Source organism: Bacillus rossius, chromosome 10, assembly GCF_032445375.1.
Source record: "Bacillus rossius redtenbacheri isolate Brsri chromosome 10, Brsri_v3, whole genome shotgun sequence".
In the NCBI taxonomy this organism is placed as follows: domain Eukaryota; kingdom Metazoa; phylum Arthropoda; class Insecta; order Phasmatodea; family Bacillidae; genus Bacillus; species Bacillus rossius.
This window is the reverse complement of record NC_086337.1, coordinates 55,111,549-55,126,049: the sequence shown is the minus strand read 5'-3', so window position 1 is coordinate 55,126,049 and position 14,501 is coordinate 55,111,549. Positions and strand designations below refer to the sequence as shown.

The 14,501-nt window shown below is 42.6% G+C and overlaps 2 protein-coding genes across 7 annotated transcripts; both read right to left on the bottom strand.

The window, feature by feature from the left end:
• LOC134536191 (farnesyl pyrophosphate synthase-like) lies at positions 1-9,344 on the bottom strand. Of its 6 annotated transcripts, none has more exons than XM_063375835.1 (8): positions 9,260-9,344; positions 6,140-6,245; positions 4,401-4,529; positions 3,637-3,834; positions 3,104-3,268; positions 1,746-1,817; positions 905-1,039; positions 1-428 (listed from the first exon to the last, which is right to left on the bottom strand). In XM_063375835.1, exons 1-8 carry the CDS (start codon positions 9,310-9,312, stop codon positions 27-29), a joined length of 1,260 nt encoding a protein of 419 aa, XP_063231905.1. In that variant the 5' UTR covers positions 9,313-9,344; the 3' UTR covers positions 1-26. The 6 variants fall into 6 exon arrangements, with proteins under 6 accessions (XP_063231905.1, XP_063231908.1, XP_063231906.1 ...); XM_063375838.1 differs by having other exon boundaries at positions 1-303; XM_063375836.1 differs by having other exon boundaries at positions 1,752-1,817.
• Positions 7,241-11,948, bottom strand: LOC134536193 (vacuolar ATPase assembly integral membrane protein VMA21 homolog). The gene is made up of 3 exons (XM_063375842.1): positions 11,843-11,948; positions 10,080-10,185; positions 7,241-9,567 (listed from the first exon to the last, which is right to left on the bottom strand). The coding sequence occupies exons 1-3, from the start codon at positions 11,861-11,863 to the stop codon at positions 9,431-9,433; spliced, it is 264 nt and encodes an 87-aa protein (XP_063231912.1). The 5' UTR covers positions 11,864-11,948; the 3' UTR covers positions 7,241-9,430.
• Between the last annotated feature and the right edge of the window lie 2,553 nt (positions 11,949-14,501).

Sequence of the window (14,501 nt, the reverse complement as noted above, 5' to 3'; positions counted from 1 at the left end):
TAAATTGAGTATCAGTATTTATCCCACTAAGTTTTACATAATGCAGAGTGCGTCCTCCACCGTTGCCCGGCACACTGGCTGTAGCAGCTAAGCGGGCGTACAGGCCGGCTGGTGGCGCCGGTACAGCGTGGCCAGCAGGCGTCGGAACAGACGCCGGAGCGGGCGCGGACCGGAGCACGCCCGCGCCAGGACGGCGCGCCGGAGCCGGTCCTCGTGGGCCGCGAAGAGGCGCGGCAGCTGCAGCTCACGGTACAGCCGCTGCACGGCCGCCACGCTGGCCGGGTCCGTGCGCCCGTAGTTCTCCTGCAACGCGTGCTGCGTGACAACACTGCTGATAAAGGGCGTACTTTTTCATGAAGGTAGACCGACAGAAAAAATTGAGCAGCGTGCAGTCTTTTCTCTCCCGTGGAAAGCGACAGGTGACAACACTGCAACAGATGGAAACGGAAACACCAAACACGAGTATAAAAAATAGTATTCTTGGGCCATAAAGGATGAAAAGGGGAGAAACGAAGAAGAAGAACCAGTGCCGTGTTTCTTGAGCGGTAAACAGCTGAGACACGGAGATAGAATTACGGTGCGATCCATATTTGAGAACGACCATTACAAAGAAAATGTTAAGATTTTTTGCCAAAAATCATAAATGATAAATGTAACCCATTCGCAGGGACGACACCTTTTGTTTGTAAATACTATACTCATACCGCAGAATTACATCACATCTAGAAGAACAGAGATCTACAAAGAGTGATAAAGTAATCAGTTTCGTAAAAAGCCCCAAATTTATGACCAGGGACATGATATTGGAGTTTTTAAATAATTGCACCAATCCCACACTCTACCCGGATCTTGGCAAGCGTGGCAGGATGCATCGGGCGAGAGGCCACGAGCACGGCACACTCACCATGAGGCGAGCGCGCTGCGCCGGGCTGGCGACCTGCAGTGCCGCCACCACGACCCAGCTGCACCGACCCTCGCGGATGTCGTTGCCTGCCTTGCCCGTCTCCAGCGGGTCCCCGAAGGCGTCCAGGAAGTCGTCCTGCCGGCAGGAGCATGGTCGCCATTCACAACCGGCGACCTCTTGGTGGTAAATCAACAAAACAATCCAGAGCCGGGAGAAATAATGTGGAAGTCATAATACAGTCAAAGAATAAATTAACACACATTCAAAATGTGCAAAAATATGGACAAAAATTCTTTATCTACAACTACATACCTCCTACTAAACTCCTGAATGGTCTCAAAATTTGTCCTCATGCAAGTAATCTTGATATCAATATCAAATAGGTTCAACTCTACATGTTGAAACAAGGTCCAAATGGGCATTTTAATTTTCTTTCACCTCATAACATACATATTTTGAAAGGGTTAATGCTATTTGAATTTCTTATTTATAGTGTTAGTCACTTGAAAACTTTTTGGGAAAGAAAAAAATTCTAACAGCAAAATTACGTGGAAATATGGAGCTGTAAAATTCTTTTTGTAAATCTAAATACTGTCGGTAGGAACCATAGGCTGTTACGCAGTTAGCACTATAATAGTGATTAAAAAGCCACCACGAGGTACTATGTACGGTGCATACTTTTGTGCTGCTATTTCCTGTCAGTCGAGTTTTAAAGGAAAAAGGAAAAATAAAAAAAAGTTATGCTGGCTACTCGACTCGAAAATACTCTTTATTTCTTGCACTACTCGACTGGACTGGACTGGACATGAAAGCCACGAGGAACACCGGGGCAGGGGCGTACCTGCACCTGGAAGAGCCGTCCGAGCAGGTCGAGCGTGCCCCGTGCGTCCTCCAGCAACTCGTCCAGCCCCGCCTGCGACACCCCGGCACCAGCCCTCGCCCCACTGCACCCTGAGACCACCTGGGTTGGCTAATGTGATGATGCTGTTTATCATCGCATAATTGTCGCACATTTTATTGCTAAAATCAAGTATGGAAAATAGGAGTGCAATTTTTATGCGAGAAAAGCATTTTTATTGAATTAAAATTATTCATAAAAAGATAAAAACCAAACCTTTTTAATTAATAAAGTCATGCAACAAAGCATACTTAGTTCAACTTTAAACACAAAAACGAAAACAGTGAGCCGGTACTACCAACGCAACTATCATCCAACCATGTAAGAGCGCGGGCTATCAGACGTAGTTTACTCGGAACTAGACAGAGTGCACGCGTTGCGTGCAATTGGCGAGCAATCGATATTGTCATTTGACTATGTGAGCGCACTCCGTATAAGCATCAATATAACCAAACATGAATGATGCCAACATTTTTATACACAGTACACAGTGGTGTCGAGGATGAACACAATGGGTTATAACGTTTGAAAATGTCTTTAAAAGAAAATTTACACATTTGACAACTTCGTAATTCTGTTAATTAAATGAGTAAGCTGTAATATCTGAACGAATAATAGATTAAAACTTTTAAATACCGTACATTGTTTTATATGGGAAAAGACCTTACAAGAAAGAAAAAAAAATAACTTTTGTCTTATTGAGAAAATGGCCATACTGGAAGGGAAATAGTATTGTGCGAATACATCTTGAACAAGTTTTACTGTAATTGTAATTACTGTATTTTCCCATTATAACTACCAAACTGCCTGGCAGCAGCTTGAAAACCAATTGCAATCGCGTGGTGAATTATCCCGTCATGTTCACCACCTACACCAAGTGCTCGGAATCTTAACAGCGGGACCAAAAAAAAACCATGCGATTATTATGCAAGAATTTTTTTTTATCCAAATTTTGTCACCCCAAAATAACGGTGCGACGGCCTTGCGATAAAACAGGGTATTGTATTTTTAACACGTGCATTGTTTCACGTGACGTGGTTGGAGCACACTCGGGACAGTGTTGAGGCTGACACGCTGCTCGGTGAAAAGATCCACAAAGACGTTGTAGATAGACTCGAGACAAATCCCAAATATATTGATGTATTCTTTTTAAACAAGAACCAACTAAGGTTGCAATATTTCCTCTAAGGGCTCTCGCTATCCTGCTTGCGCAGGGTTCAAACCCGGGTACTTCTTGGCCGATCGCTGTGCGACACCCGCAGGGAGCGGGCTACGGAGAGGGGGGAGGGGGCGTGCAGTACCATGTGCAGCGCGATGCTGATGGGCAGGTGCGTGATGTAGCGCTCGGCCTTGTAGCGGCACACGTCGCGCTGGTAGCGGTCTGTGAACAGCTCCCAGCGCGGACGCCCGTCCACGCCCGTGCTGCGCAGGTCCAACACCTGCCCCAGGTGAGTGACGTGCCCCACCTGCGAATTATTACCGATATGAACACCATTCATGGAGAAAGAAAAAAAAAATTGAAATCTACATTTTTCACAATGAAATTGGTTAAAAAAAAAAATGTAATCTAAGATCTTGCCTACACCTACACTTGTTGGACTCTATGGTATTTGGATTCGAATCATGCTGCTAATCCAAGACCCACACCGTCTGAAAAGCACAGTAAGAGACGTGAATCCCCGACTGTTCCACTCTGCCCTAGCGCCGTCTCACCTTGTGACAGATTGCTCTCAGCGCAAGCTCTTTATACCCAAGCTTTTACGAAGCTTCAACGCATGTGTTCTCTCTGTTGGCACGCTCGTGGTGTTGCGCAACACGCTCCAGTGTGACGTGCCTGGTGGAAGAGGTGCAGCAGGGCCGGGTAGTAGCTGCGTCGCGCAGCGTTCCGCCGCAGCAGGGAGAACACGGCGCCGTGCAGAAAGAGGGCGTCATTGAGAGCGGCTGGTCCCTGCACGCGGTACCAGCACGGCCGGCCGTGGCGCTGCTCTGCCCCGTCGTACATGTCGTCCACCACCGCCAAGAACGCTCCCAGCTGCGCGCACACACATGCACACACACCTCACAAGTCATCCTCGCCGACAGGACAGGACGTAACTATCTGAACATCGACAGTTGAAAAATCATCTGCCAAATAATAATGGAGTTTTTCCCGAGTTTGGATTCAGTATCTTAAGGTGATTAAGTTCGACAGAACAAAGCCCACATGACTTGTGGAAGAAACAGAAAAGCCTTGATTTTTCTGGGAACTTATGACATTTCTGCATCCAATACCTTAGTATTTCGTGACCGATAATGCACCCAGTTTTGGACTCAAACCTCTTTTATCACCTGGGGTGGGGTGATGTGTGTGTGTGTGTGGGGCGAGGCTAATCTGTGACGCAGACCTGTCCACACGGGTCTGCCACATGAGGTACGTGACGTCCATCACCGAGAACTGAGACACGGAAATAATGTAGAACTGACACATCACAATTAATTGCATTACAAAAAATTTTAAATTTAGCTGCATTCCTTCAAAACAAATCTTATTTATAAAGAAAGTAATTGACTCTGAATCAGCAGCTACAGAGACTTTGGGGTGCCGGGACGGGAACGCACCAGCTCGACGCACCAGGCCAGCGTGCGCGCCAGCGGCAGGTTGGGCGCGCCGGGCACCAGCTGCTGGTAGCAGTCCACTGTCGTGAAGCCCATGCTGAGTGTCTGGAAGGGCAGGTGGTGGGCCAGCACCTGCACACACCCCCGTGAGGCTGCCTGGAGATCCCTGGCTCACACCTTCCAGTCCTTCGTCTCGCAACCGTGCATTCATCCATCCTCGATTTCCCTTCCAGTATATTTGATTTATAATGAATGTACTTTATTTTGTTTTTAATAATACTTACAGATATAAATTATCTAAAAAAAACCAACTTTTATTTAAACATTCAATGGAAAAAAAAGTTTATGATTATCAAAAAATAGTTGTGTTACATTGTCGTAACATACATATAACAAAGTTATAAATATAGCAGTTATAAAACTACTGGCTGAACTAGCCCAGAACTCGGTACAGTAACATGTACGGGGCAGGTAAATCTTGTAAAGGGGCCCCGTGGAACACGTATGAAAGACACGTGTGAAAAGAATAAGTGATAAGAGTATTTACAGTACATACTACTGAGGCAGGGACTAGTCCGTCTGGCCCTATTAATTATCAGATGCATTTCAACTTGTTACATTTAGTTTTGTTTATTCTCTCTTTAGTTGGACTTCACAAGACACGCCGACTAGAGTAAGCATCCCTCCCGAGTTGGGCAGCGGCGGACCTCGAAGCGCTGTGCGAGAGATTTTAGCGCTGACTTCACAGGAGGAATTGTAGTGTTGGACTAGACTGAGGACAGTTGGCGTAAGATCACTCGGGAGGCAGTTGACAGATGGTCGATTAAACTCGCTGGCAGTAAGAGCAAGTTACACAATGACAAGCACCAGAGGTGTCGTGAGTCGATTGGGACGGCGGACAAGTGACCCGCAACGAGTGCGGTGTTGGTGACATCAGCCAACAAGCAGTCTTCTGTGTAACGGTCACGCAACGAACAAGCTAGCTAGATGGCATGGTTATACCAACAAATTGTGACTGCATCTACTTGGGCACCACGTCTCTTAAAATGTTTGTGTGCTACAAAGAAGTTTCGTTGAGGAGTCGTCAAGAGTCCAAAGACGCAACCAGCCCGCTAGTTGCAGAGAAAAACGATTACCATCTGGTGGCGGTTCCATAGTTTGCAGGACACGCTAACAGGTCAGTAACTTGACAGTCGAGACACCAAGTAAGCATCCCCGGATCGATTAAATTATACTCTACACGCAAGAGCAAGCTGAAGCATCAATACCCACTTGATCAGTGTCTTTTTTAATTACTGTTCTACTTCGAGAGATTTGAACAAATAATAATACTAGCAGCGAACACAGAAGCAATCAGGCAGGCGTCTCAGAAATGTGTGCACCGATAACTTTCTTAAACATTTCGCTATACCTCAAACTCATGTGTTAGCTTATACCAGGACTATCAGTGAATACACACCTGGAATGCAATTTCTTAAATACTATCAACCCTCACACACTGGAGGAACTCCGGAACGTTATCACAGCTATCCAGGTCGTCCGGCAGGGGTTCTTGCCTGTGCTTTCCAGGACATCTGCCTCGAGGTGAGCAGAGGACACTTCCAGCATCTCCTACGGGTAGGTCCTGGCACTCTCTGCCGTGTTCACTCGATCACTCGTTCTCCTCGCGAAGGTTCCACTGGGTCACTCTGTATGGGTCTGTGCCCTGCTGTGATTCGTCAGGCTGCACACACGTCACTCACCTGAGCATACCACTGCCGTGCTACCGGCACACGCTCGTACTGCGCCAGCACGTCATCCAGTACAGCGGGCAGGGCTGCCAGGCACCCCCTCTCCACCTCCGCAGTGCTGCCAACACACGCAACTCTCACCGCTCGCCCGCCCGCCCTCCACAGCGGGTTCCAACCCTGCACGTGGAGTTACCATTCGCCAGGCCCCACGCAGCTAGTTGCCGGCCAAGATACGGTGCCTGCAGCCACGCATGAGAGACATCCGACTGCATGCAACAACCTTCACTCCCTGTGTCACGGCTGGAGCTTCACCTGTGTGCCAGCGTCTAGTCTTGGTACAACTCACTTTAGCAGTATTTTCTCGCGACGGAAAGTGATCTGATGGCTACACTACTTGGTATTTTGGAATCGTCGTGACGAGAGTGCTTTAGATATCTAGAAGCTCTGCTTCAAGCATCATTGTGACGACGGTAATTCTACAGCGCTCCCTGCTGCGGGGCTGGGGCAGTCTTGCCAACACCAGCTCAAACACTCGCTGCACGTGAAGAGCGAGCTTTGTTACATCGTAAAAAGCACCATTGTAAGCTACAAGTCTGGCATATAGGGAACTCTTAACAAACACCAAAACCATTTATTTACTTTTACAAGTACTGCAGTCGAGTTATCTGCACACATGTTTGACAAGGATTCTTCTTACACATTGTAAGGTTCAATATCAGAAATACCTTCACATCAATGCATGCCAATCACAGCAAATGACTATTGGAATTACGAATTTTCAACAAAGCATAATTTAAATTCCCTTTACAAAACTGCCATTGTTTGTGAATGCTAATGCTGAATGCCATGTAGCAATCAGGAAATTTTTTTGAAATCTGTGAACTCGGTGAAATAAATAAATAAAATTAATAAATAAATTACATCCCCTCGAAACATTTATGGATGACATTTTACACTTTGTTTACAACTCTGTGATATTATATATTAGCAGGACCCCAAACACCTATTTGCTAAAAATATTTTTTTACTTGTTTTTTTTTGCATGCATGAAATACACTTAAAATTTTACTTAACACAATACGTATAAGTTTTAGGTCAAAGAAATACACACTCTTTGGAAATAACATCTTTATCTTGCATCTGGTTATGAGCAGATGCTTATAAAATACAGACAAACTAGTTGCACAATAGGTTTAGAATCGTTCAGTACAAAAGAATAACCAGGTACACAGTTTTTATTACTTTGTTACAGTGATATACAGAGATGTAGATAAGTTCAAATTTTTTAGAGTTTGTATAAATAAATACTACAATAATCTGGCCAGCTCAGATGTGCGTAGTGATCATCTCATGATAACTTAAGCAGTTGCTTTCACACAGGTTTCCTGAAGTGCTCTGATCACATTGCATTGCCTGGTCGGTGTGACATACCACTGCAGTCTCCATTATTTGTAAAAATCAATTAAATATGGTAATGTTTCATCATGTGGCAGTTTTCTTTGCACAAATAACACATCTTGAACTGGGGGACTCTTCAGATAGATCTTCTCAAAGCATAGTCTCTGGCTGAGATTTGTCATCATCAGACATTTGTACGATTCCCTTCCACTACTGTTTATGTTTCTGTTTGGTTGCCATCCTGTCCTGCAGTCGGCCTAGGAACGGAGGCACTACCGCTAATCTACTGCTTTGACAACTCGGCTGCATTATCCCTAACAAACCTTCAACAAAGTATTCTAATTCCCCACCTACCATATCCTATTATCTATATAACAATAATGGCCACCTTGTAATTAAAATACTTTATACTACCAAAAAAACAGTTGAGCACAGTGAAAGTATTAATCAGGTATGACATGGGACATGAAGACTTTCCTGAAGCAAAATGTTTTTTGCTAGTTTAGGGGGGAAAAAATTAACATATTCAACACCTGCAATAAAATATTTCTCCACCTTTCATTTTTTAATGAAAGTTATAATGATTCTGTTAGATATATGTTCAGCAAAGAAGAGTAACTGTTCGGCGTGCTCTAGAGCACAAAGTCCTGCAAGCCTCGACACGTGGTGAGACGCGAGTGAGGAGTTGGACCGTCTTCTCTGCTGATGCGTGACGTGGGGTTTAAGTTGTTCTAGTCCTGATTCAAATTCCTGCTTTCCTGTCTCTTTATCGGCTAGTGTTTTCATAATGCCTAAATAATTCTACCCTCCATGAATTAAAGTTTCCATGAACATAAAAATGATGCAAAAAGATTCACAAGACCAATTAATAGGGATAAGATTAATTGGTGAATTGCAATAAAACCAAAGTAACACAGAAAAGCATGTGAATGCAACATATAACAACAAAATGTAAGTTAATACACCATAAAGCACCAAAATGCAACTAAAACCACAAAATATCAGAATTTTTAATACAAACACTAATTTCATTTACAATAAAACAATCTTTTAATACATTAAATTCAATGAAGGTAATTCATTTAACATGACGTTAGTACCAAAATGTATTTGCTAATTTTCTTCTTTTTTTAATTCACAGCTGTTATTATATTAGTAACTCATTTTTACAAATCAATGTAGGTACATATTTGAACAGACACAACTACTTTCCAAATTATTTTTATTGTTCCGATTAGTTGATTAAAAATTAATGCAAAAGTGCATCATGCATTAATCAAAATGACACTGTTTGGAGAAATAAGCATCAAGAAACACTTAAAGTGCCATATTTGTGGAAAAATAAGCTATCTTTATGGGGAAAAAAAAAAAAAAAAAACAGGATTCATAAAAAATAAAAACAATAACACCAAAATCTCCTATTTTAGAAATGAAATTGGCCTAAAAATAAAACCATAAAATCTTGTCTACCAATGCATTGATAACCAAACTGCCAACTTTAATTTCAACTTGTGGAGGAGAAATATGTGATGAAGAAACAAAATAATTAATGAGATACACTCTAGATCATGATGTACTGAAATGACCAGGTACACAAAGTAAAACATTTATTTCACACATTTAAAAGGGCCTGAAACATTACAAATTGCTGCTACGCCCATTACCACACACCCTGAGCAGTTGCTTACAGCGCAACCTTCGACGGCAGGACCGGAGACATGCGCACGGCGTTACCTGTGGCACAGGCTGCGCAGCACGCTGCACGCACCTCCCGACCTGAGCAGCATGGCGTGGCGACTGAGAGCCGGGCGCGCCGCACTAACGAGCGTCGTTACCGCCGGCCAACCCAGATAACACGCCCGTGCCTCGCAGATAGTACTGGCACGCCAACACGGCGACACGACACTAGTCACGCTTGCTGGGCGGCTTGTCCGGCCCCGAGTACGCCTTGTAGATGTAGAGGCCGAGTGCCAGATGCAGGGCTACCACCGCCGTCACCGCCGAGCACACGCTGCTCTTGGTCTGCGTCAGCTGCAGCAGGCCTGCCAACACACACGCACGCCACGTCCTCCATTAAAGTTTCTATGCCGTAATTCTAATCACTGTATTGAATTACAATTTTGAGTTAAAAAAATGCCACATCCTCCTTATTCTCTTTTAAGTTTCTATGCCGTAATTCTAATCACTGTATTGAAATACAATTTTGAGTTAAAAAACAACTCATTGAAGTGTAAGCTTGCAATTATAAAATTATTTAGTTACTGATCAGCTGAATTACGGTGGAAATAAATGTCAATGACTATGATAAAAATTGTCAGCAGTAAAAATTGGTGATCTAAAGATTATAATGCAATAAAAAATAAGTCAATTTCAAAATTAAGCAAATAATATTAGTGCTTTAAAAATTCTACCTCTGCAACAGCGTGTTTAACAAGCGAGCACTAAACTTCGCCTCGAAATAAGCACGCACTTCCATTCTGTCTGCTCAACACAGTTTCTACGGACGTATAAACGGACAGTGAAGAGTAGAGCTCCGAGAGGGAGGCTCGCTCACCGTCGAACACCAGCGTCTTGCTGAGGAAGAAGGAGGCGACGGGCAGCGCGATGATGTTGAAGCAGTAGAAGAACACGTTGGTGAACACGCTGAGGTCGCGCTGATCCTGCAAGCACACACCGCGCGCGCTCAGCGCGGCCGCAACGCGAATGCTCGTCGCCCCCTCACCAGGGGCGTAGCCAGGGGGGGTTTTTAGGGGTTCAAATCCCCCCCCCCCTAGCAACAAATCTTTAATTAATTTCTTATTCATCACTCAAACAAATTTTATATTAAAATTAATAAAAATTTTACCATTACAATATTTAAATTTAAGTGCCGAAAACTGCTAAAATAGCACTATTTTACACCTAAACCAAATTTTCCCAGGGGAGGACACCCGGACCCACTGCTTTAATACGGGGTGCGGGGGGGGGGGGGGGTTGCCATACTTCTTAACATCCCCCATACACAAATCCTGGCTATGCCACTGCCCCTCACCAGTATGTTTGGAAGCTAATTTTCTTCAAAATGAAAAACACTGGTTAGGTTCATTTTCTTGGCACGACACGTCTGAATGTTGCAAGTGTAGAACATGCATTAAGAAAGACTTTGGAAGGCTGGATCTTATACAGCAATAATGGTTAGTTCTCATTATGGACGTTACGTATTAAATTACTTTCATTAATAAAAGTAACCGACCGAAAAAAAAACTTTCTTTTCCCAAAAAATTAGCTACAAATGCAAAAATTTAATCTCAAAAAATATTAATGAAATAAAAAAAAAAACAGAAATATGAATAAAAATTTAACAACTTACCTTCGCGACGACTTACGACCACTATTATCATATAAATTGTCTTATTTAAAATGTTCAACAAGACATACGTCATATTTTCCTACCGGGAAAGATTTAATTCTGTCTCAGGTACCTAATCAAAAAGAACAATTAAAGCTGCAAAAATTCGAAAGTAAAAAACACATTTTTTTATAATTACATTTGCTCTATTCAAGATGCATCACTTTTCTAAATTACTACCTTAAAAACAATCTACATTATGTCCTGTTGATAGTTTAGTTCAGTTGACTGCCATTCTCTTTTCTCTGTACCTTCCCAAAACAATGAGTGACTTATAATTTAACATTCAGCAAAAATTTGAATGTAGCACTTTATACTGTGATTAACTTTTTATTATTATTTTATTACTACTATTTTAATAGCATATTGTTAAAAAAATGCAGTGTGTTTACACTATCGTTAAATTGTATGTTCTATCCTATCAACTTTCAGTTCATATATTGAATAAAAAAGTTTAATTATAAATATGAAAATGGCACAATTAAAATCATATTATGTAAAACATTAAAATTAGCCCTTTTACCTAGTTTCAAAATAATTATGAAGTGTGTGTGGTTAACACTTATGCGAACCAGGAAACTTATTTATACTTATGAGGATCGAACCCACAACCTAAGGGTTCGGTCACAATCTATCTAAATGCTAGCTCGAGAATCCTTGAACAAACGAATATAAACAATTGATGAATCGCGACTACTGAAAATAAGGCGAATATATAATAATCAAAGTGAAACTTTGGTTACCAGACAGCTACATAAATTACGCATTAATGTAGACGCCCTAAAATAACCACCGTTTATTAACATATTTCCAAGAAGTCGCAATTTTTCATTATAACAAAAATTAGGATGGTCAAATATTTGTAACAAATAAACAAAATTATTTTTCCACAAACATAAATGGTGTCTGTTAGAGAAGACAAAACTTACAAGAACTTCTTTACCAGACATTTTACTCGTTTTAATTACTATACATTACGATAGACATGTGACACATTTGCAACTTTTATAAAAAGATAGATATCAAAACCAAGGGATGGCCAAATCCGCATACATACATGGTAAATGTCAGATGTCGTTTTTTTCGCCACCTAATTGTTGTATCATATTGGTTAACTATTACCAGTGTATAGTATTATGTGAAAAAATTTATAATTGATTTTTAAAAACGGACAGTTTTTAGTGGCAGATAATCTAATTCATACTAACTAACCATCATCAGACGTTATCAAGCATCACTTGCGTAATATTTTGGGCGGAACAATATGGTTGGTTAACATAAAACAAAGGCCATGTGAGCTTTCACAAGAGGCGCAGAAATTCCTCACGCATTTACATGAACGAAATGTCACAATCATTTAAGGAAATAACACAATTAGTTTTATTAAAATGTTCTTTATTCAAATCAACGCTATTTAATCCTACAAACCCTGGTTGTTTGGTGCGGGTGCGACTATCGATCTGTCAGCAGCGGTGTCTGTCTACTGAACTACAATTTTCTACATTCTGCACTGTGAAGTACTGGTTGTGTTCTTTACCTGTGTACTTTTCTTCGCGAACACACACTTTAGTGAAGCACCGATAAAGCATAATGGCCTGTGCGAAAAGAGTGAGAACCGATAGTTCTTGTCAATAATTTTTGTGAAAACATTCGCTTCCGATAATGAACCAGTAGCATGATGTGGATATGTCACTATTCCAACTTGTTCAGCGAATGACTCGATAACGACGAGTAACTCTCATTTCATACATATATCCTGAGACAAAGGGTATCTTCCTGCCATATAATTTTAGGTTCTGTGGTTCTGTTTAGATGCCGGGTTGGTGCTAATGAAGGACTTAAAACCTCGACCCTCCCACTCCCTGAAAAGATGCGTGTTATTTAGCCTTTGTTCTTCATCTGGTTATTTGGGTCGCCATCATCTTCGTCGTTATTATTTTTGTTTCGTTGTTGTTAGTGCTGAATGTAAACAACTACTCCTGATTTCAGACTCACCTCGCTCATATACTGGAAGTTTTGCCTACTATAATTTTCAGAATATTTTCCCGTTTGGGCCTTAACTCCTCCCTAATGACTGGCCTGAAAACTGAGATTGATTGAATTTCACATATATTTTCCAACATTATTGATTGTTTGGTAGCACCTATACACATTGGCACTCACTAAAATAGAGCATGCAAAAACACACAAATATGCTATTGGCATTGACGCCGTCCCCGCTACCTCTGACTATTTAGACGTGATTTTTGCTCGGGTTCGTGATCTCAGGGAAGGTCCGGCCTTGTGGCTAGAGGTAGGGGTTAACGCAGTAGGACCCCCGAGCTGTTATGGCCACTCGGGATGCCTGAATAATAACACAAAGCTTTTGAAGATAGTTGGTGAATTTAATACAGCACAGCCCAATACATGGTGCTGCCCGTTCTGGCCGTAACGGTTTGCCCGATGCGACTAGTCACACGCGCGGCTCACTTCCTCAGTGGCGGCTCACGATTTTAATGCGTGTGAGGGGCGGACTTGTACACGTGATGCGATAGTTACAAAAATACACTCTGACATGGCGCACGATATCTTGACGAACAATACACTTCACTATTACCTAACACTTAATAAACTGGGCTAGCGGTACGTAGGCCCGTGTCTCCGGCGACTCTACGTGATGTCTAGATATGTCCCAGGGACTGAATCGTTATTATGTTCGACGGCACGCGTCGCCTGCTGGCTGCCCCGTGCGGGTCAAAACTAAGTAGCCTGTAGGCTAAGTTGGGGCGTGAAGCGCCGACGTAAATTCACGTAAACTCCCCAAAGTACTTACGTATGACGTAGAACACTCATCTTGGAGCACTGATTTAATTAAGTTAAATACCTCATGGTAAATTGAGGCCGACCGCGGAACTGTACGTAAAGGGTTGAAAAGATATTACACTATTGAAAACTACACGTCGGTGAAAGCAAAGGTTGAAGGTTCCGCGTTGCACGCAGGCTGCCGGCCTGGTTGAGCTCTCGCAGGACACTCCGGTGTCGCCGCGCGCGACCCCCCTCCCCCGCCAACCCTCCCGCGGAAACGTGTGAATTTCGCGGGAAACTGAACCGGCCAGGTTCGGGACAAATCGCACAGTGAAACATGATTTTGCAAGGACTGAATTATTAATTAATGAAAAATAATGTTTTAATAAAAACCCTTGGAAAACATAATTATAATAATTTGTTGTAGTGCGGCGGAGGGATATGCCACACCCAGCCGGATCCTTCCGCCGGCGTAGCACTCGTTGCATGGCGTTCGCCTCGTCGCACGAAATACACTTTGCTGCGCGCACTGGCGCGTTTAGTGCACACGCTTTTGCGAGACGATGAGGCATAGCGGTCTATGCGACAGAGGAGCATTGGCGGTCGGCGTCAGCATGTTACATTACAATAATTTAAAATTTAGATAGGGGGTGAGTCATGGACTATATCACTGCCATGTCTGATCGGTTTTCAATTAAAGAATACGTTAAATTCTACCCTCCTTTTATAGTTGAAACAATATTTTTTTTTTGTTGAAACTAAGGGGTTAGGAATACTATCGACATAATTTTCCACCCAAAACAT